Source organism: Hippoglossus stenolepis, chromosome 19 (genome assembly GCF_022539355.2).
Source record: "Hippoglossus stenolepis isolate QCI-W04-F060 chromosome 19, HSTE1.2, whole genome shotgun sequence".
NCBI classification, from domain to species: domain Eukaryota; kingdom Metazoa; phylum Chordata; class Actinopteri; order Pleuronectiformes; family Pleuronectidae; genus Hippoglossus; species Hippoglossus stenolepis.
In genome coordinates this window covers 11,344,578-11,365,707 of record NC_061501.1, presented here as the reverse complement: position 1 = coordinate 11,365,707, position 21,130 = coordinate 11,344,578, and the positions used below count along the sequence as shown (strand labels likewise).

The 21,130-nt window shown below is 41.0% G+C and overlaps 1 protein-coding gene across 3 annotated transcripts; it reads right to left on the bottom strand.

The window, feature by feature from the left end:
• Positions 1 to 130: 130 nt before the first annotated feature.
• On the bottom strand, positions 131 to 19,553 carry trpa1b (transient receptor potential cation channel, subfamily A, member 1b). 3 transcript variants are annotated; one of them, XM_035143033.2, is made up of 29 exons: positions 19,335 to 19,553; positions 17,862 to 17,960; positions 16,879 to 17,022; positions 16,322 to 16,484; positions 15,906 to 16,081; positions 15,024 to 15,131; positions 14,730 to 14,838; positions 14,050 to 14,195; positions 12,806 to 12,942; positions 11,507 to 11,555; positions 9,863 to 9,962; positions 9,678 to 9,778; positions 8,959 to 9,134; positions 7,532 to 7,696; positions 6,257 to 6,371; positions 5,851 to 6,017; positions 5,343 to 5,433; positions 5,156 to 5,215; positions 4,954 to 5,043; positions 4,571 to 4,641; positions 4,255 to 4,408; positions 4,035 to 4,124; positions 3,511 to 3,680; positions 3,298 to 3,427; positions 2,308 to 2,490; positions 1,992 to 2,060; positions 1,414 to 1,515; positions 1,191 to 1,309; positions 131 to 810 (listed from the first exon to the last, which is right to left on the bottom strand). In XM_035143033.2, exons 3-29 carry the CDS (start codon positions 16,963 to 16,965, stop codon positions 609 to 611), a joined length of 3,330 nt encoding a protein of 1,109 aa, XP_034998924.2. In that variant the 5' UTR covers positions 16,966 to 17,022; positions 17,862 to 17,960; positions 19,335 to 19,553; the 3' UTR covers positions 131 to 608. The 3 variants fall into 3 exon arrangements, with proteins under 3 accessions (XP_034998924.2, XP_047193863.1, XP_047193862.1); XM_047337907.1 differs by lacking the exon at positions 15,024 to 15,131; XM_047337906.1 differs by lacking the exon at positions 17,862 to 17,960.
• Between the last annotated feature and the right edge of the window lie 1,577 nt (positions 19,554 to 21,130).

Below are 21,130 nucleotides of genomic sequence, written 5' to 3'. Positions count from 1 at the left end.
TGAATTTTTGCCACACCAGCAACAAACCAAAACATGGGAGATTTTCCTTTAAGCTCTTATTGCAGCCATTAATTATGCCTGTATTGTAAATACAAAATTTGATCAAAACTAATAATAAAACACACCTTCCTTTTTATTTTTACATTTGAATAAATGTTTAATGTCAAGGTGGAGGTGACACATTGTATTAAATAGATGGAGAAGCACATATTTCACAGAAAGGCGTATGAACGTATGGAAACACTGCATCCACACAGCTACAGGATATTTATTCATCAGTGAGTCCCAGTTAAAAGTTACTCATATCATATATTATGTAATTTACTGGAACACCACTATGACTATAAACTTAAACTCCATATGCAACAGTATTTAGTCTTTAACCTCTAATTCTTTAAAAACCACACAACAGTTACTTAGTTAATTGCACTTGATTGAATATATGTAGATATTAGATGAATTTAAGCTTCACAAAGGCTATCGCTTGATTTAACCGAACAACATCGTGCAGTAGTCAAGTAATAATGCCACGATTACCTGCATAATGTGGTGATATTTCATTCTGTAGGGTTAGATAATTGCTTCTGTATCACTATTCTTATTTTTCCTCAATCGATGGCCTTCATCAGCGGGACCCAGCGAGACACGGCGTGTCCTCTCGACTGAGCCCGACTCAGAGTCGGCCACATGCTGCCCTTGACGTCCGGGGGGCCGTCGGAATCTTCGGCCTCCGAGACGATCTCCATCTTCTGGATGACGAGCTTCAGGAGGCTGTGCTGCTTCTCCAGCAGACTCGACATCTCTTTCATCCTGCAGAGGAGAATGTCGGTTTGTGTTATTCAGTGGCAGACCTTCATTTGTGTGGAATTGTGTTCAGGCTTCTAGAAGCGATGCTCCTGCATGGTTTCATAGCTAATCAGAGAAAAGGGACACATCTTTCTTTGACCTGGCCACAGTCTTTGTTTCTTTAAATCCACTAGGGGCTGCTCATGCATCAAGAACAACCATTAATTGCTCTTCAGCACAGTGACTTGTCACCTATGCATGAGATCATGAACCATTTTAGTCGCCTTAAAGCAATTCGTTGTATCCGTTATCTATAATCTCAAAGGTAATTTTTTATTTCATGAATCAATGTATTGAAGAACACACTCTCGTATCATCACCATGTGTTCCGCTGTGTGCTTTACCTGCTCTTCTGCTTCCTCAGCTCTTTCTCTACCACGGTGCAGCTCTGAGACTTGGCCTGCACACGACTCCAAACTTCAGCTGGCTCCTCAGTCCTAAAGAATAATTGCTGTAAAAAGTTCTGTAAAAAAAGATGGTCAGGGTGAATGAGGGGGAAAATCCTTCTGACATACACAAGTTAGAGAGACAAATCAATATGTTGCAGAGTATCTGTTCGGAGAGTACCCGGGAGCACTTGCGGTTGGGGTAGATGGTTATGGAGGGTTTGTCGACTCGCTTCAGGAACCAGTAAGGGAGCTTATCTTCCAGAGCAGTGTGGAGTTGAATCTGGGGTCAATAAAGTAAAGTAAATCTGTCATATGAAATTATCTTAATCTTACAGGCTGTGTTTGTATTACAAGCTGAATATCCTTGAAGCTTTAGTTGGGTTTTGCTGCATATTTTGAATTTCATAGGCTGTCCATCTTGGACACGTATTTAAACTAGAATGGCACTCAGAGAATACAATCCTCCACCAAGGCCCAACGGTCACATTTCTATTTGGCTCTGCACCAAATTGCACACACTCATAAATATCGGTCCCTTAAACATGCCGGATTTTTGTCATCAAGATTTCTGAATTATCCTCTAAAAAAAAAGCAACAACTTTTTATTTGAAATGACTTATTTCAAAATGAAAGTAAATAATAAATCCTGTAAAATATGTAAATCGGTTAAGTAGGTTTTTGCAAACGCAGATGAAAACATAACCTCCTTGGCGGAGGTGAAAACTCTAACCACATACAAGCTGGTTCAATACATACCTGCATGGCTATTCTTTTCAAGACAGCATTTCTTTGTACTTCAGCAATGTCACCAACTGCTAAACCAATCTAGAATGCAACCAAAGACAAATAAGAACCATCTAGTATATAGATCTAATGTATGAATACATATAATACATGGATCACGCACTATACTATTGTTCATACTTATTAAATTATTGTCTATAATATGTGAGTTCCACTGTGGATTGTACTCGACAAGCAGAATCCTCCCCACCAATGAAATGTATCTTTTAGCATCAATACCTACTTGCATAGCTTTATGAAATCCTGTGAAATGTAAAGACCCACTTACCATCAGGTTCACCAGCAGTATGGGCATGAGCAGCACAAATTGCACCAAAATTGTGAAAGTCAGCGGACCGAAGGGAAGCTTGTCTTTCATGTAAACTTGCAGAAAGTTGCTTTGGTAGTTCAGCTCCCCGACCATCATCACAAAGGTCTGCATCAGTGAGAGTGGCACGGTGTCAAACTCTTCCTGACGGGGGGACAAAGAAATGTATCTCACAGAGTTAAAAGGTACACAACATCATGCATCGTACGTGACATTGTAATAAAATATGTATCGACTTGGTGGCCCACATGCCCTGAAGTTTAAAATGTTTGTTTTTATAAAACGACATGTCTCCCCCTGTGAATAGAGTGCAGTAAATTGTAGCACATACGCATAGAATACATGCCACACACAGCATATGCAATAAACTGGTTTGATTTTGCAGGAGACAAAACTAAAACAACTGTTGCTGAACCATTAGAGCGAGGCCTAAAGATGGTGATGTCGGCTGTTTATCAATAATGTGCTTAGTCCCCCCATCTCTTTATTACAGAGCAGATTATTTAGACAACTTTGGCCCAACAGTTATGATATTTGTAATGAATATTCATGCTATGAGGAGGAGGACTAGGTTTGGTTTTTGTGATCTTATAACTTGAGACAGTGGACCAGCTCCACCCCCATGTAAAACTGCTAATTTGCTTATTGCACAGATCAAATAAAAAACATGCATGTTAATTGATGAGTTTTAGAAGTGTTGAGAGATATATCTTATCATCTTTTGGTGAAAGTGAAAATGCAACAAACTACTACTTTGAAATACTTTTGTCAACTTTGATCCTGAAAATCAATGGGTTAAAAATAATATTTGCTAAGGTTTTTACCTTTTTATCCACCCACAGTATAAAATAAGAATTAGACTGGGAATACACACGATTAATGATGTTTATTTTCAATGGGTGAACTGCAAAAGGCCCTACAGCCACTTGATATTTGTTTTTTTTCTCTCACCTGGTTGAGCATCAAAGCATGGAACGTTAATCCAAAAGCTAACAGCAGGTATAAGAACAGCATCATGATGCCGAGCAGGGTCTTCAGGATCTCTCCAAACATCACAACATAGATTCCAACGCCCTCAAACCTGGAGAAACCGGAAGTGAATTCAGTTTTTACCTTGAGCACCATTTAAAAAACACCTGATAACGAAATGGGAGCGAACGTTACCTCTGGAGATAAAGGAGAAATCCAATCCACGATTGTAAGACTGCTAATGCCCCTGCCTGCCAGTGTAAAGAACCTTCCACGTTGAGCATGACGGGGATGATGAACAGCAGAGAGAAGATGGCAGAAACCCAGTCGGTGCTGTTGGACGAATCTTTCAAGTAATTCCAGCGCTTTTACGAAAGAAAAAAAACAAAATAATGTGACAAATAAAACAACTTTACAGAGGAAATATCCTTGACCTGTGAAGCCGGTGCAGTGTGTCATTGAAAAAACACTTGAACTGTATACTACAGGACGTATAATGTGAGATGACAGTGTTTCTCACAGCTCTAATCAAAATGACCAAGTGTGGAGGTGACACTGTGACTGCTGTCACCCAGTTATCCTGCAGACCTAAATCACAGTGCGCTCATCCGTCACACCTGATCGCTACTGTGTCCATACAGACCCGCTGCTGCTCAGCCATATTTATGAGCACCGGCTTTATGTGAGCTTATGACATTTTTTTTTTGGCGTCACAGTACCTCTTGTGATATCTGCACCACCTCCTTCACAATGGAATAGATGTTCATGGCCAAGACCATCCCCATAGAGATGGACCGGTCCACACTTTGCTGTGAAATGACAACGGAGATTTACTTCATCTCGAGGGACTGCTTTAAAAGCCACATGAATCGTTTATCTATAATACAAGGTCTACGTATGAGCTCTAATTGAATTCCCGATCAGCAATGTCATGAGTACCTCTTTGAAAGAAACGGGCACCATGATGATATCGTGCACCCCCCCAGTGGTGTTCATGCTGGGCCTCAGAGTCACTATCAGGTGAGTGAGGGGCATCAGGCCTAACATGTACACAAACATGTTGAGCAAATGAGCCTTGCTCCCATATGCAAGCCTGTGGATTAAAACAGACAGTTTTTTGTCAGTTGTGACATTAGAAGAGCGATATTCAAAGTAAATAATGCATAAATAGTTGAGTAGAGAGAATCAGTCAATCTGATTGGCTGTCACAACATATCCAAATGAAAACGATCACTCTCTGGGGGTTCATACACACCACTTTGTTGTCAGGTACTTTTTGCTGACAGGGTGTTCGAGAAGCTCGAGCCGGTTGTACTGCACCATCGCCTGCAGAGAGAGGGATCAGAAAATCATTGCGCAGTGAATTGCTTCATAAGGTTGACAAAGGAAAAAGAAACTGTTAGAATTTAGAAAACACTGAGCAGCAGGTCCATGAACATGTGTACACATAATGCAGAGCAGAAAACACATCTCACATCTTATTCCCACCTGGGCCCGCGAAAGATAAAAGATAAATGACGTGACAGCTTCCTGAAACGGTGAGCTAAATAATCCTGGTCGCTGCTTGGTGATTGGCTGCAGTATTGGTTATAAACCAAAGAGGAGGTGCATATTTGCTCATAAGAAAAAGTTGCTTACATTGAGTGAAGCCAGTGGTTGGTACTTCTTGGAAATGTCCGCTTTTTTTGTTACGAGGGGAGCTTGAAGCCATTGGAAGTTATATTCAATCTACACCACATGGAGTTAAAACTGTTTATTTTATTTTGCATGGCAGATACAGTACATTTAATAATGTGTATATAAGATATGTATGGATGTGTTATGGTGTTGTGATGTTTACGTGGTAGTCAGGACTGTTGTTGTCATCATCAGATTCCTTAACACAGCGGTCCAACAGGTACTATTGAGGAAAATACATAAGCACAGTGAGAGATGGTGCAGAGTGATACAGAAGTGAACTCAAGCAATAATCAAGAGGATTTTTGTTCTCTCAGATGTACGATATTAATGTGTTGTCAGTCGCAAACCTTGTAGGTCTCAGGCAGAAACTCGATCATGTCTAGTATGGGACATCTCTGACTTGAGCCAGGTGTGAACGTTGTTAATGCCTCAACAAATCTGGAGGCAGAAATACAGAAATCAATCTTAACACCTAGAAATTAAACCTTCATGACATTGAAGAAAATAACTCCTGACATCGATCGACACTACTTCTCCCAGAATCTGAAATCTGAAATGAATGTAACTGAAAATTTGGTCATTTTGGCTTTTTTCTAATAAACTGGAGTACTGAGTGGGTTGAGACAAATTCTCCTGCTCCAATAAACGATTAAAAATCTGTTGGATTTCTTGAAAAATGCATTGTCGCAAAGGGATGGGTTGTTCTTTAATGACAACTTAAGGAAAAGTTAGTGTTTACTCAAATACATGGTTTTTGCGAAACATCCTCGTCGGATAAATGCTGAACAATTGCAGTCCAATTTCTTTCAAACTGAACTTTAGGCTACTGCAGTTTTTGCGATATTAACAACGTACCTGTCACTGTCGATTAGCGCATAGACCACATCTTTCTTGCCGTTCTGCAGCGCTTCATGCAGGAACGAAGTGTCGTTCTTGTTTAGGATGAGCTCCGCTCCCCGAGCCAGCATCATGCTGACTGCAGCCACATGTCCCTCTTTTGCTGCGATGTGCAGTGCAGTGCTCTGGTAAATAACAGGAGACAGACTGGATTTATTATACAACAGCGATGACTGTATTATTCACTGCCACTTGTACAGTATTTATTAGTGACCTGGCTGAGGACTGAGCTGAAAACTGCTGAACATATTCAATTCTTCTTAAACCTAAATATTCATGAACTGTACAAAATGACTACAGTGGCCTACACATATTCGTGCAAAATTAATTATGGTCTGACCTATTTTGAAATAATAATGCATACCCCGTCATGGTCGGTTTTATCCAGTAACTTGGGATTGTTTGAGAGGAGGATGTCCATCGTGTGTGTGTATCCTTCAGAAGCTGCATGGTGCAGGCAGCTCCAGCCCTTATAATCGCTGGAGACGAGACAAAAACAACCAACAGGAATTGGTGTGAGATGGTCTGAGTCGAGGGGCCATAAAAAAAGATGGTAGGCAGGGAGACTCAGGAGACTTCTTGTAATTTCACAGGTGAATAGTTTTATTTACAGTGTTCCCCAATCGCCAAGTAACTTAGACAAAATAACAATCAAACTATACAACCCAAACAAACCATGCTGGTGACAACTCAACTTCTCCTCTCCTGTGGAACTACAGGCTACAGCTGTTTATATAGTGTGTTCAATTCACACCTCCAGCCTGAACCATGATGAGCAGGTAACTAGACACAGTGCTCCTTCTGCACAGATATCGTTATTATCTTTTACATTATTTTACCCACTAAAGAAGCTCATTCGCGTCACTCTTTAAAATGAAATATATCGAAACACGACTACTACTGCTCAAAAATCACAAAAGAAAGAAAAAGAAAACCCCTTCCCTTGGTTTGTCCCAGTGATGTCATCCATGGCATCACCAAGAGTATAAAAAACAGGAAATGCTGGGCGGCGCCCTCTCATGGACAATAATGCATAGTGGCTCTGAACAAAGGTGCCAACTATTAGATAATGTTTGAACCTGCAACATCATGTCTATGTCTATCTCTGTCTATCTCTTTCTCTATAGGTCTCTCGCTCTTTATTTTTCTATGTCTGTCTTTGTATTTATCTCTCTCTCTCTTTATGCCTCTCTATCTCTCTGTCTTTATTTTTGTCTTTCTCTGTTTCTATCTCTTTTCGCTCTCTATCTCTCTCTCGCCTTTTATCTCTCTATCTCTTTCTCCATCTCTCTCTAAATCCCTTTCTTTGTTTCTAGCTCTCTCTCGCTCTTTATCTCTCGGTCTCTTTATCTTATTCTGTCTCTATCTCTATCTCTGTCTCTTTCTCTCTCAATCTCTATCTCTATCTCTATCTCTATCTCTTTCTCTTTCTCTTTCTCTGTCTATCTGTCTTCAGCTATCTCTATCTCTACCTCTGTGTCTAATCTATCTATCAGAAGATGCCGGTGACAAATGGTGAGAAAAGACGATTTTTCACCGACTTTGTCACAATCCGTCACACATGAGAAAACTGTACACAGATGTGAATACTGCAAACAGCAGAAATACATCAGAACAGATGTTTGCGCTGTGGATCTACCTGTGAACGAGAGCTCCTTTACGCAGCAGCAGATGCACCACCTTGGTGTGTCCCCCTCTCGAAGCCAAATGAAGCGGAGTCATGCCTCGACCGTCACCTTCGTTCAGCAAACGAGAGTCTGTGATGGTCTCCAGTAATTGTTGACACGTATTGATGCGGCCGTACCTTAAATAGAAGATTCACAATTAGAAGAACCTTTTTCAAACGGAAATGAAAATGCCCACATCACACTAAAGCCAAAGGTCGGGGGCAGCGACACTTCCTCTTGGTGATTTAGCATATTGCTCAAGGACACGGTGTGGGGCTTGAACCTGTCGTTAAAATATGGAATAAAAGTTTTGCGAGGGTCATTGATAAATCGAGCCACAGGCTGCGAGAAGATCTGAACAGAGTTGACGTATTATCTTGCTCTGTGATCTTTCTTCATCTCCCAACCTTTTACGAAAGGTCGGCAGCACTTTGTGTGGAGACAGGTGGATGACTGAAAGTATGATATCATAGCAGCGCGGCCTTCATTCGTCCTCCAACTCTAATAAAATGGCTGAACATGATAGCAAAATCAATAACAATAATGTCGAACATCCCCTCATTTCGCACTATTAGCAGCATTTCTTCACGCTAATTGAATTCTATTCTTGTGACAATTCCTCCGGGTCACGGTGTAATAGGTGTGTCACGGCAGTTAATCTTCAAACGGAGGAAGGGTACAGACATCTCTCACAGCTGAGCGGCGGGGTAACGGTTTCAAATGTGGTTACACTGCTCATTTTTCATCTGACCACTGTTATTCAATTACCAAGATGAGTCTTTAACCAAAGTCTTTAAGGCCTTGAGGAAGATTGTGTGTCAAAGTCCTTTAAAGAGACACCTTTTAAACTTAAGACTTATTGTAGAGTAATTAGAACAATGTCTTTGTCTGACCTGAAATTTACGGTTGGCAAATTTCCGAAACAATTTTTATATTATTTGTTGAAATCCTCTTCATGTATCGATACATAAATAAATAAATAAAGTCTGCCTCGCACAACAAATCGTTTCATTCAGACAAAGTGAAATGATGTGTTTTGGGGGTAAAGCTTGGACGAGTGGGCCGCATTTTTCAAAGTGTAGCCCGCTCTTGCTAGTTTTTCCAGGATTACCTACCTAACCTTTAAGCTGCTTGTGAAAGTGCATTCTTTAGACAGGGAAACTGAGTAATGTATTAAATAAGAGCTCCACAGTTTTAACAGTAATACAGTGGGATACTTTCTGTGGGTGTGAATATTATAAAAGAAGCCAAATAACAGGAACATCCCACACTGGCCTGTAGCAGTGACATCGCTGCTACTTCTATGATGAAATTTGCAAAGTCTAAGCAACTCAAATCATTATTGTTTAGTCCAGTGGTATGGACAGCCCTGATGCCCTCAGGGACCAATTGAACTCACTGGGCGGCAAAGTGCAATGCAGACTTCTTGTCCTTGGACTTGCATGCAAGGCCGACCTTCCCCGAGAGGCCCAGCATGTTCTTTACTGAGTCATGGATACCCAGTTTGCAAGCGTAGTGGAGAGGGGTGCAGCCGTCGTTGTCCTCGCAGCTCAGCAGCGCCTTCACACTGTTGTTCTGGAGTTCAAAAACATTATAGAGTCCATTGCATTGAGACATTATGACGAACATTTTACGGTAACGTTGATTTAACAATGCACAAATCCAAAAGACTTGAGTCTGCTGCAGCAGTCATTCAGCATAAATGTCAAACTTTTATAGCTAAAGTTACAGCACCCACACCCATATACACATATACTGACATTTTATAAATAAGCTAATAAAGCTTTGTAATGATATTTGTACAGTGACTGTATTCACACACTGTCTGAAAATAATCATTAAATGTAAATACATCACCCTTATCTGTGGCTCATTTGAGGGCTTTGGCAGGACTATAGCTTATTATTATTATAGATAAACCTTTCAATATCTTAAAGGACTATAATCTGGCTAAGTGAGAGTGTAAAGAACCTCATCCGCTGGTCTTCAACACATGCAGCTGAGGCTCAAGGCAAATTGAACGAGCCATTACAGAAATTGGATTTCAATCTCTTGATGACATCTTTACCTAAGCAGCATAACATGCATAAGCAAACAGACGACTCTGATCGACAGTACCTGCAGCAGTTCTTGCGGAAGATTCTTCAGACCCTTAGGCTGCAGAATGGCCAGGTGGAGGAAGTTACGACCGCATCTGTCTGTCGCATTTACATACGCCCCTAAACATATATAAAATCATGAGTGTGCACAGCCTGCATTTCATATGAGCATTACTTATGGTAAAATACAAAAATGTGGCTCACCTTTCGACAGCAGCAAAGACACAGTTTTCCATGCTCCACAGCTCGTGGCCAGCAGCAAAGGGGAATTTCCTTTACAATCAATGCGGTTTAGGTCTGCACCCTGAGTAGACAGTACACTAAAACCTTAACATTACCATATCAGTCACCACATCAATGGTAACACACAGTGAAATGAAAATTTAAGTAATTCATGCTCTGCGTAAGTTCAGACATGCACCGCGAATGAAATGAAATGGGCCTTTTCCGATGCATTTTGATTGTGAAGATTATTTTTAAGTATGTTGGGAAATAACTACCGAGGCCACTGCGACATTAACCTTTGACCACACAAATCTAATCAGGTCATCTATGAGTCAAAGTGAACATTTGAGCAAAATTTGAAAGGATTCTCTCAAGGTGTTCCTAAGATAACGCGTTCACAAGGCAATTAAACTTCAGTTCATCAAGTGAATGTGTGTACCAAATTTGAAGAAATTCAATATCGCATTCACAAGAATAGGATGGGTAGTTCCACAGACAGACGGACAACCAGAACACATAATGCCTCTGTCCACTTGCATGATTAAAATGTGTAATGTGCCATGCATGAGCAGGCAGACACAGTAGGGGAGGGGGAGTCAACACTGAGCAAATGTTGGATTACTTGTGCCAAAAACACTTTGACATTACTCCTGTATAGTGAAATAACAGATTAAAACACCATCTTACAGGGCGGATACTGAATGATGGTCAGTGTTCGTTGCCAGGTGATGTCACTCTGTCGGGCATTTCAGAGACAAACACGCTCAGTTTGTCTCCCGCTGCAGTGTTTGCTAACAGAATGAGTTGACGGGAGATAAAAGTTCTTTGTTTTCCTAGCAACATAGTTCTGTGTAATTGGACCATTGAGTGTAACAAGTGGTGACAGATGGTCTGCAAGCAACAGGTATTCTGCTATTAACCTCTACTGAACTGAGAGGTGTGTTTGAATTCGCTAATCGTTTTCTGGTGGCAATTGAGCAGTGAAGCCACTCAGACTGGAGATGGTATATAAACATTGGATAAAGCCCAAATCATCTTGATCACCCCCTGGTGACTGGCTGCAATATAGGTCATAAATCCCGCCTCTTCCATGTTAGTGGTTGGGACCACCAGGGCCCAAAATCTTTAGCGGCGCCCCTGTCTTCAAATGTTAATTTTTAGCAGTAACTTTGGTTTTAATTAGTTGCTTGATGCTTAAAAAAATGGTTTAAACATCGTGATTGGCAACTGAGACTGATTCGTGATTTGTCAGTCGCTCTACTATGGCTCCATCGCCCGATCGCGACTGTGGCTCCAAATTGACAAAATGGCAGCATTCGTATGTGGGATATTTTAGCTGCATTTATAGTGCGAGGAACTGGAGATGCAACACCCATCTTTATAAACACTCTGCGGAGTAGATGCAAAAATTAATTTGCACATTTTCAGTATTCACGACAAAGAAATGCAGCTTTTCTGTCTTTTCTGTCACCTAAGATTGATAAAACCTGATAATGAAGTCAGAAATTTCCTGTGGATAACTGCTGTGAAAAGTGTGTGTGTGTGTGTGTGTGTGTGTGTGTGTGTGTGTGTGTGTGTGTGTGTGTGTGTGTGTGTGTGTGTGTGTGTGTGTGTCATATTTACCAAAGAAATGAGATACTCGGCCAGCTCTGTGTGATCAAATATTGTTGCCCTGGAAAAGTAAACACAGTTGACTTGAACGGGCCGCACACCATGTGACTTTATGAGTTTAGGTCTTGTTGTCAGATGTCAAATAAGGACGTTCTGATTCTGCTGCAGCAAAGCACGACATAACAAGCAGATTTACCTTTGTCGTTACAACTCTTAGCTGCGGGATAGTAATGATTCAGTGACGTGTTTTAACAACTAGTTCCTGGTATTCTTGTGGTATTCTCTCTCATAAGTAGAGGAAAGATGATTTCAACAACTGAAATCTGCAAACCACAGATAATGCTGTAACTGGGGGACAATAGGAGCATTGCTGTTGTTGTTAAAGCAGATATAAGTGAGACCTTCATTCAGTTTGGGAGGGGTAATTGGAGGAGGACTTTTTGTTTCCAGATTAAAGAAACAACAAAACACATTCTCACAACGGTCTGACCCCTTTACCACGTAGCGGCTCTTACTCTGCTGCTGTATGTGCCAACACAAATAGCTTTTAGATAAAGTTAATGTAGGAAGCATATCTTTATTATGCATTCCTCATTATCATTGTCCCCAATTAAAGTTCATTATTCTGCCGGCCCTGCCAAGCTTTTTATATCTTATGTTCTTTGTTTATTACAGTGTTGCAGAGCTGTTATAATGCAGATTGATTGGTGCAACTTTGTTGGGACAATAATCACAAATCTATATGCAGTGAATGCATTGGGTGTATGTTTTAATAGGGGCTAGAATCAGTGCTAACGAGTATTTGTTAGTGATGTTGTGAAGACATGTTATATCTAGATTTAATAGAAAAGATCGATGCGACTGTACAATCAACATATGCTACAGCCTGCAGTTGTTAGTGTAGCTTAGCATAAAGACTGTAAACAGAGGGAAACAGCTAGCCTGGCTCTATGCGAGAGCCTCTTAAAGCTGACAAATGAACAAGCTCTGTGTCATAAAATTATAGTATTATGGTTTTACAGGTGATTATATGCCAACGTTCTTTGCATTACAGGAATTTATATTGGTTGGCTGGCAGTTTCACAGTATTGACTCCAGTCACTGAGCCCAGCCAAGACACACACATAGCAACTCATGGTAAATATCTAACTCTTGACGAAAAAGCAAACAAAATTATTTGCTTACATGTCAAACTATGATTTTTAAGTCCTCAATGGTAAGCTCAGTGTTCAGGTATAAACACGAGCATTGGACCGCCACAAGCGTGATTAATGAATTAGTCCCAGTGATGGAGGGATAGGTGAAGCCCACCTGTGCAGAGGGGTCTGACATGCCCCGTCAGTTAGATTGATGATGTCTTCCACTTGGTCGAAGGAGGAGAGCATCAGTTTGACTACCTCAGTCGCACCCTGGGTACAGGCCAAGTGCAGCGGCGTGGACCTGTCATTCTGGAACGCATCGGACATGGAAGCGTTATGAGTTATGAATATTCACAAGCTCTTCAAACATGCTTGTGTCTGCTCCATACGGCGACACAGTGACATACTGAGTTGGACAGAGGAGAACATAAACACACTCAAATTAGCACGCACGCAGGCTCTCGTGTGCATGTACACTTCCCCCCCCATGTGTATTAGCATTAGCAAAGTATCTCCCAGACTTGCTGTCTGAACACCGGGGACTGTAACACAAGCCTTTAATGAGATAACCAGGACAGGCAGAAGGAGGCCAGTGATCGCTCCTCTCGGCTCCACAGTGTAAATGGAGGTAATTTGTATCAATTTAGCCAACTGAAGCTATTACTGTACTCACTATTCCTGCTGTCGCCCTGGCCACTAGCCCAGGGCAAAACACAACGATCACTCCCAGATGGGCCTGATGAGACTGATGTTCGAGGTTGCAACCCTTTGCCAGGGAACACTTTACACATGTAGGCGAATGAGATCGAGATTCGAAAACAATGCAAATCTGACATAGCATGGAATGATCACACGTCCGTAGCTCCCAGGTGTGTATGTATTGTTCGGTTTTAATCCAGGACCATACGAACACACCTGAAAACACATATCATGTGACCACACATAAACACTGGAAGCATTTGGTTCCGAGCAGTTGTATCATTGTAAAATGCAGAATTTCACTGAACAACAACTGTTAACAAAGACCACAGGGTCAGTTACACTTGTAATTGATTATCCATGTTGCACTCTACACTGGTAGACAAGGCTAATGGTTGTTTTGTTCCTGTCACATGATAGGAGCCTGACAAATCAGCAAAGGCTACGTTGTGACTGAAAGACCTAATCAGCAACGTCATTGATTCCAAACATCTCAGTTTCTGCTCGCCCAGACGAAAAAGTAGCCCCCCCAGTTTTCAAACTAAAATGGGGACAGCAGCGTCCAGACTTCTCTGTTTTATTGGCTCTAAAACTCTGGAGTAGTATGGACACTAGTTGTATACGTAAGCAGAGTTGATGCGTTTTCAAATAAAAACTTAGTAGCATGGATGTACCCTAAATTTACTGAAGTGTAAACCAATGAAGTGCTTTCAGTACCTGTTGCTGGTCAACTTTGGCCCCAGTGGCAATGCAGAGGCTGATGGCTTCAATATTCCCACCATGAACAGCCAGGTGGAGGGGACTACTCTTTGACTTGTCTAAATAGTTGATGTGATTTACAGTTGAGTGGCCAAACTCCTCTCCTACGGGGAATAAGGAAACAGTTTCTTAATTGTAAATACTGTAGTTAATGCTTGTTGGTATAAGCATATTTGTTTTTATTGCTAACAAGCTCTCAAGGGAATTTCAATTGCAGGACCCCTTTTTTTTGCATGAAATTAACATTTAGGTTCTTTGTTTTTTTTTTAGTAAAAGGAAGTAATGAGCAATTGAATCTGTTCTTCCTGAGCTTCTCGGTGGGATTTCACAAACTGTAAAAAGAACCCATTAATTCTCTTGCCATACAATAGCAGAGTCATCATAAATATTTTGTCCCCCTGACTGAGCCTTTCTCCAAAAACACAAGATTTACCCAGCGACCTCCCACTGTGGATAAACCCACTGTCAATCTGTGGCATCTAGCCTGTAGACAAAGTGCCATGAGAATTTGTCTCTGCGGACTGAGGTGAACTCTCTTGTTATCTATCAGCCTAATGTGCAGTTCGGCCTTGTGAAAACTTTTTCATTATTGTCAGCACTTTCAGCTTTTTGATGATAGATCATTCATTGTGTCCTACCGGCCTTCAGGATCACTTCCATGGCTTTCTTTGCACCTGCGAAGGCAGCTGCGTGGATGGGAAAATGGCCGAGCTTGTTCTGTTGGCAGAGCCGCGCTCCATGCTTTAACTTTGACAGATTGGGGAATTGATGGGGAGGAAGACAAACAGAGACAATTCATTGTCAGAGACAAAACCGCAGTGTAGTGACTGTCAGTTTAAAGAAGAGCTAAGTAATCTGTTTTGTACTGACAGGCAGTTTTCCTTTAAAGACTGAAGGTACAACACAACTGAACAAAAACATTTTGTACACACCAGTATGCGTATAGCCTCACAGTTATTGACAGAGCAGGCCAGTATCACCGGGGTGTTCCCAAGGTCTCCCTCAAGACTACAGTTTGTGGCAGTGTAAGACAGCAGCAGCTGTAGGGGGCAGAGATGAAGACTTAACAGTGATCTCCAGCTTGTCCTCTATATACGCGTATGTATATGCATATGTGCGTCCTTCATCTTCCACCATACTGTGACTGCAACCTGTGTCAGTTTGTGGACAACAGCCAAATGCCATGGGGGTGACATTACAAAGACTTTCCAAGCAGACCGTTAAGTCCGGTTTTGTCAGTCATGTAAAAAGTTGCCAGATGACTTTAGAAAACAACAAGCGTGCAATGACAAGTTCATGTGGTTACAAAGATATTATGTAAAAAAAATAGAGAGAGATTTCAAGGCTACATTCTTTCTCCTTTAGCCCACAATCAAGACAACTTTTTGGTATGATGGGTCCATCAGAGAGCGCTTTTAACTATCATGTATAACCAGCACTGGCAGGAAAAAAGTCCTGTGTCATTCATATCTATACCATAGCAGATTGTAATTAAAGATGGACGACTTGTTGCTGTAAATGTGAAAAGTAATGATTAACAGCAGGTGACTTTGACTCTTTCTTTTCTTTAAACAAGATGGCATTGATTGTATTTGACTTACTTCAGCTTCATTCCTGTATAGTAGGAGGAAGTGGAGATGCACCGTCCGTCTTTATATATGGTTTATGATCGATATATTATGATGTGTAAGTTTACTGTGTATGTGCACGTATTTGAACATGATCAGCGTATCGGGTGTGTGAAACACCTCTGCAATGACCTTGCTATCACTGAGAAAACCCTTATTTCACTTGAACACTTTTAGCCTGTTCACCTCCACCAGGTTGTTGTGTCCGCGGTTGACAGCCAGGTGCAGAGGGGACAGCAGGGCCGTGTTGAGGATGTTGGGGTTGGCCCTCAGGTCCATAAGAGCCCTGCAGCTCACCTCTTTGTTCCTCTCCACTGCCCAGTGTAGGGGCACGTTGCCCTGCTCATCACAACTGTTCAGCTCTTGGAGAGGACATGACAACACAAACACACACACAAACACACACACACACACGCAAACACACACACACAAAAATGTGAATACATAAAGATTTGTGTACTTCCACCTCTTACACGTGCCAGATACAAATCAAACACTCCGTTCGATACAGTAACTTAGAGGCAGAATTATGGTGATTCACGATCCACATATTTTACCTGTGCTGGAGTGCAGCTTATGATCGATGACTGAGGCATGCTTACCCTGTGAGTCTATGACAGTGGTGATGAATCGGATGAGGGTGACGTGGCCCCCTGCGGCAGCGTGATGAAGGGCACTCGCTCCACATTCATCTTTCTCACTCAGGACCTTTGGGCTCTTCCTCACCAGGTTCTGAAGGAGAGCGAGGTCGCCCTTCTCGGCCAACTAGAACATAATGGAGAAGAGAAGTGGAAAAGACGTCTATCCACGTGGACCAAGAGATATTTTAACAATCGCCATTGTGTGGTTTCTGATGTAATAGATGATATAAGAGATATTTGTCCAATTTTCACTGCACTCACGTAACATTATTATACAATCAGGTCTGTATTCGGCTCTTCACAATGACTTTCTTTAAGGTTGCACAGAACTGGGATTAGTGATACAGTGTTACATAACTTACATTGTTAAAGACTTGCAGAAGAAAGACATCACGTCTTAAAATGTCTTTTAGAAACGTTTGGTTTTTCTTGTTTGTCCATTGACCTCATAAAAATCAATCTTTTTCAATATATATATATATATGTAAGTTTTTCGTACAGTTTCATGTCAGTTTCACCTCAAACAAATTTAGGCTTGCCAGGGCGGGATCGTCTTCTGCTACCACACACGTATACGAGCTCAGCTCCCTGTTGAAGTTCATCATTCAACAGAACCTCTGCGGAGACGAGCCCTCATGTAGAGGGACGACAGTGACATGCGTCTAGACACAACCACGTACACACACACACACACACACACACGCACAACAAAGATAGTTTCAATTAGGTCCTGTACAGTAACCGAGCACACAAAGCCTGTTTACACGCGAGGGAAACATAAAGTGTTGTGTGCCAGAGAGGGCAGATGACGCCTTGAACCATAGACTCCTCTTGAGGAGTGTATCCCACGAGGGGATGTGGGTACAGATGACTTTGACTCCACCCAGAAGGGCATTCAGATCTGCCGAGTGTTCGGAGGTCGAAGCCCCCTCTGTTTGAAGAAAGCAATTATGTTCTTCACAGCTGGGGGGCAGCGTGTTTGAATCCGTCCCAGGTGTCCTTGCGTGATCCTGTGTGAGCGCGACTGAGGGAGACCTTGCAATTTGTGTCGCACACGAGGCCCCTCGGTCACATTCATAAGGGCCAAACGACATGTGACATTTTTTTGGTGGGTGAATTACCACGGTGCATTTATGTCGGAAATTCCTCTCGACCTTATGCCGCGGCGCTTTCCTTTCGGTGTACACTGTGACTGATCGAAATTGTTTCTCAGGTCAAAACAGCAGCTATGTCGGGAGTCACATTTTGAGGAAATTATTTTCTGTTTCTGTTGCTCACTTTTGATTTAAATCACATTTCTGTACAACTTTGCTCAAACACCACTTCTCAACAGACAGGCGCTTACTGGCTGCTTTAAGGTGAGCAGCACAACTCTGACTCCGATCTCCAGATTAGAGATCAATAATTAACTTTAACCCTTAACGACCATGGTCACCATGGCGATTGATTTAATTCAACTCTTGTCAGACAGCTCTGCAGATTGGCAATAGATTGTTCTTACCTGCAAATGAAGAAAAACAACCAGCAGGCAAAAGTGCAGCTCTTACTAGAACATGTGGGCTTCAGGTGACTTCATAAGGATTCACCCTATATGCAACAGCTGTGTGGTAGATACACAAAAACAGATTATTTAGTGAAATTACAGAGATCAGGAGCCAACTGGTATTTTGATACATGGCATAAATCAAAATACCAAAGTTATTGTCTCATAAAGAATAGCTATATTCTAATCTTTTGTTTTACTTCTACTTTTTTGTTTCACTGTCCTGGGTATGAGGACACAAGAGTTGTTCTTTTGAATTTGTGCTCATTTCTATTGGTTGAAGGATTTTAAAGGTGTGCTTCAGTCAGGGAAGTTTTGTTTTAGTTTGGTTGTATAGATTTTATTTGCGAGGCTTGGGAAAGAGGGCAGAATTCTTGGTTCATGAGGTGTAAAATAATTGACAGAGCACTGAAACTGTGCTTTTTGTGTCCCATAAACCCATGTTTCATGTGCATGACATGAAAATTAAGAAAACAAACTTGTAGGCTGGTGTTATTTCTCCCAAGGAAGAACCACATATGCAAGCGATTTTTGTAATATGATATTGCCAAATAATTTCCACCCAAAAAATCCATTATGATCCATCAATTATTAAATACTCGGTTCAGCCTTGCACTTAAGTCGTGACCACAATATAAAATAAACGATGATTCATAAAGAATGTGCGGTGGGCACCTGTCATCTGCACCTCATACATCCTCTATGGAACCATGTATGACAGAAGGAAGTTTACAGCCTTGTTTTCCTCTAATTTGGTGACTTTGATAATGACCCAGCGTATATGTACCCTCCCTGCTGATTCCTCATTTCCGATCATCAGCGGTAAATAAGTCTCATTGTCCTTTGTAAATGAACCTGCAACTGATCTGTTTGCAGAAGCCGAGTGTGCAGGAAGCGCACTAATGGGCACATGTTAAACCGATTTCCACAGCTGAGGAACAAGCAGGAGATGAAATTTGATTTAATTGCAACATCCTTGCATGTAGAAATGTGCTTTTATAGTTCAGTCTGAACCATAACTATGTACTATAATTACTCAGAACACTTTCAATAATAGACAGATTCCTAATGAAGAAACAATTTTTTCAGCAAAATAACAAAAATCTAATTTAAAGAGGCTCAACTATTAGACAATTGACCATGGAACTTAAAACACAGTGATTATAAAACTTAATGCAAAACTTTATAAATAATATGATTATCTCAAATGAATGTAGAGCATATTAAATGAGTTGCTGTGTTCAGTGTGCACACCTGTTGGATGTTAAACACACGCTGCAGTCTTAAGTTAAGTTTACATTTTAAGTTCAAGTAACTTTGAACAAAAACATATTTTCCTCAATGAAAACATTTGTAAGCATCCAAACTCGCCCGTACATTTCCATGACTGTAAAGTTTTGAGCGTTAAAGAAGGAGCTAAAGTGTACTCACTGTGTTTGCGTGATGCTGCTGACGAGCTGAGCAAACAGGACGCTCTTCCTCGCCACTGCAACAGGGTTTTAAATACTACAGGGAGAGAGCTACTCCCCAGTCTGACTCCTGATGCCCACAAGATGCTGCCCCCCTGCGACAGAACGACTCTCATGATGCTTTCACAGACGAGAGGGCGAGTCCGCATGTTGTAACATGAGAGCGATGCCTTCAGCAGCAAACACTGCTCACTGCTGTCTCCACTCTTGATAAGCTAATTAGCCTGGATGCTTGACACCCTATTTAGGAGAAATGTGATCTTTAATTTGAATGGCGAAAAAGTGTTTTGGGGTTTAATTGCCGAACATGAAACTCATGCGGGAGGAAGCAGAGCACGTGCTCATGTACAAAACAACCTTTTTAATCGTTTTCAAGTTTCCAGTCCCGTCCTTATTGCTGTATGGGATTTGATGTCATCCTGAAGTTTAAACAAACTAAAGCAGCAACCTGACCACCCAACTGCGTTTACCATATCGTATACCATTAATCAAACAGTTACCCTCCGCCCCAGACAAGGCCTGGTCTGCTGCATATGCTCAAAAAGCAAGAGACTCTTGACAAGAGAGAATGAAGACAACCTCTAAAACCTCCTTGTTGATCGTGGGGATTAAGGAATATTCCTCAGGGAATCTTTATCGGGCGGGATTATCAGATAAGGTATATCATTAACTAAGGATTATACTCGCATTTCTACCAGCATCATCATTAAGCGAGTAAGTGCGACTGGCCTTTCAAGACTTATAACGGATACTCGCCCTGCCTTGCTAACAGAACGGATTTTTTAAATATTTAGTTTAGAACTTTTTATTCCAATACATTAACCTGAAATTTGAAATTATTCTTTGCAAATTCTGAATTACCAATAAATTATATAATAAAATACATTTTAGAGTAAGCTACGAACCTGTATAAAATGCAGGTAGTAACTGCACAACTTTGCTGTGATATTAAAGTGCAGCCTATGTGTTACTGCATTTGATGTATGTATTTTGATTACTTTAACTTTAGAAGACTTTTGCTTAACGTTGAATTCAGGACTTTCTTTCTAAAAGTAGTAGGAGTATTTATTCCACCAGACCAAATGTATTATTATTATATTTAGATTCTAGGGAAAGGACCTGTACAATTGAACAGTAATGGTTCCAAGATGATGCTTCACAATGACTTCAGATTTTTGTTTTTAGTGACATTTCTCAACAACTATCAAATGAATTGCCACGAAATGAATGTAACAGATATTCACGTGTCCCCTCAGGATAAATTCTCTTTGGTGAAGCCTCAGCATTTCATCTTTTGATATCATCAGGTCAAATTTTCAATTCATTACAATACTCTGGTACTCCAATCTTATTTTGTCTTATATGATAATTAATAATAATAAGAATGCCAACACGCTAAGAAGAGAACTTAGATAGTACACACACAAAGACACTGAGATTGTGAACTATCATAATGTAAATTAGTCATAAAGCTTTTTGTAAAGTGTCGTAAAAACTTAAAAAAACAAAATTACTTGCCGTTGTTGACACAGGACTGATTTATTGCAGCCGTATAATAATTAATGAACCAATACATCCACAAACAAGCAGTATAGTATTGTACTTTGCTGCCAAACAGCAAAGTACAATACTATCCATCACAGTAAATGTCAGCAGGTATGCTTTACTGAGAACCAGAGTCCACAGCTCTAAACTAATATTTGCCCGGTTATTGTTCTTATCTGTGAGATGTCATGTCGTCTAAGCAATATTTGCAGA

What these genes read in the sequence shown, in the direction of transcription:
- trpa1b (XM_035143033.2), bottom strand. Translation starts at nt 16,965, where the DNA reads ATGATGAACTTCAACAGGGAGCTGAGCTCGTATACGTGTGTGGTAGCA. An exon ending in TTTCTCCTTTATCTCCAGAG is followed by an intron (nt 3,428 to 3,510) that starts GTAACGTTCGCT and finishes CGGTTTCTCCAG; the next exon opens with GTTTGAGGGCGTTGGAATCT. An exon ending in TACTGCTGGTGAACCTGATG is followed by an intron (nt 2,061 to 2,307) that starts GTAAGTGGGTCT and finishes GTTGCATTCTAG; the next exon opens with ATTGGTTTAGCAGTTGGTGA.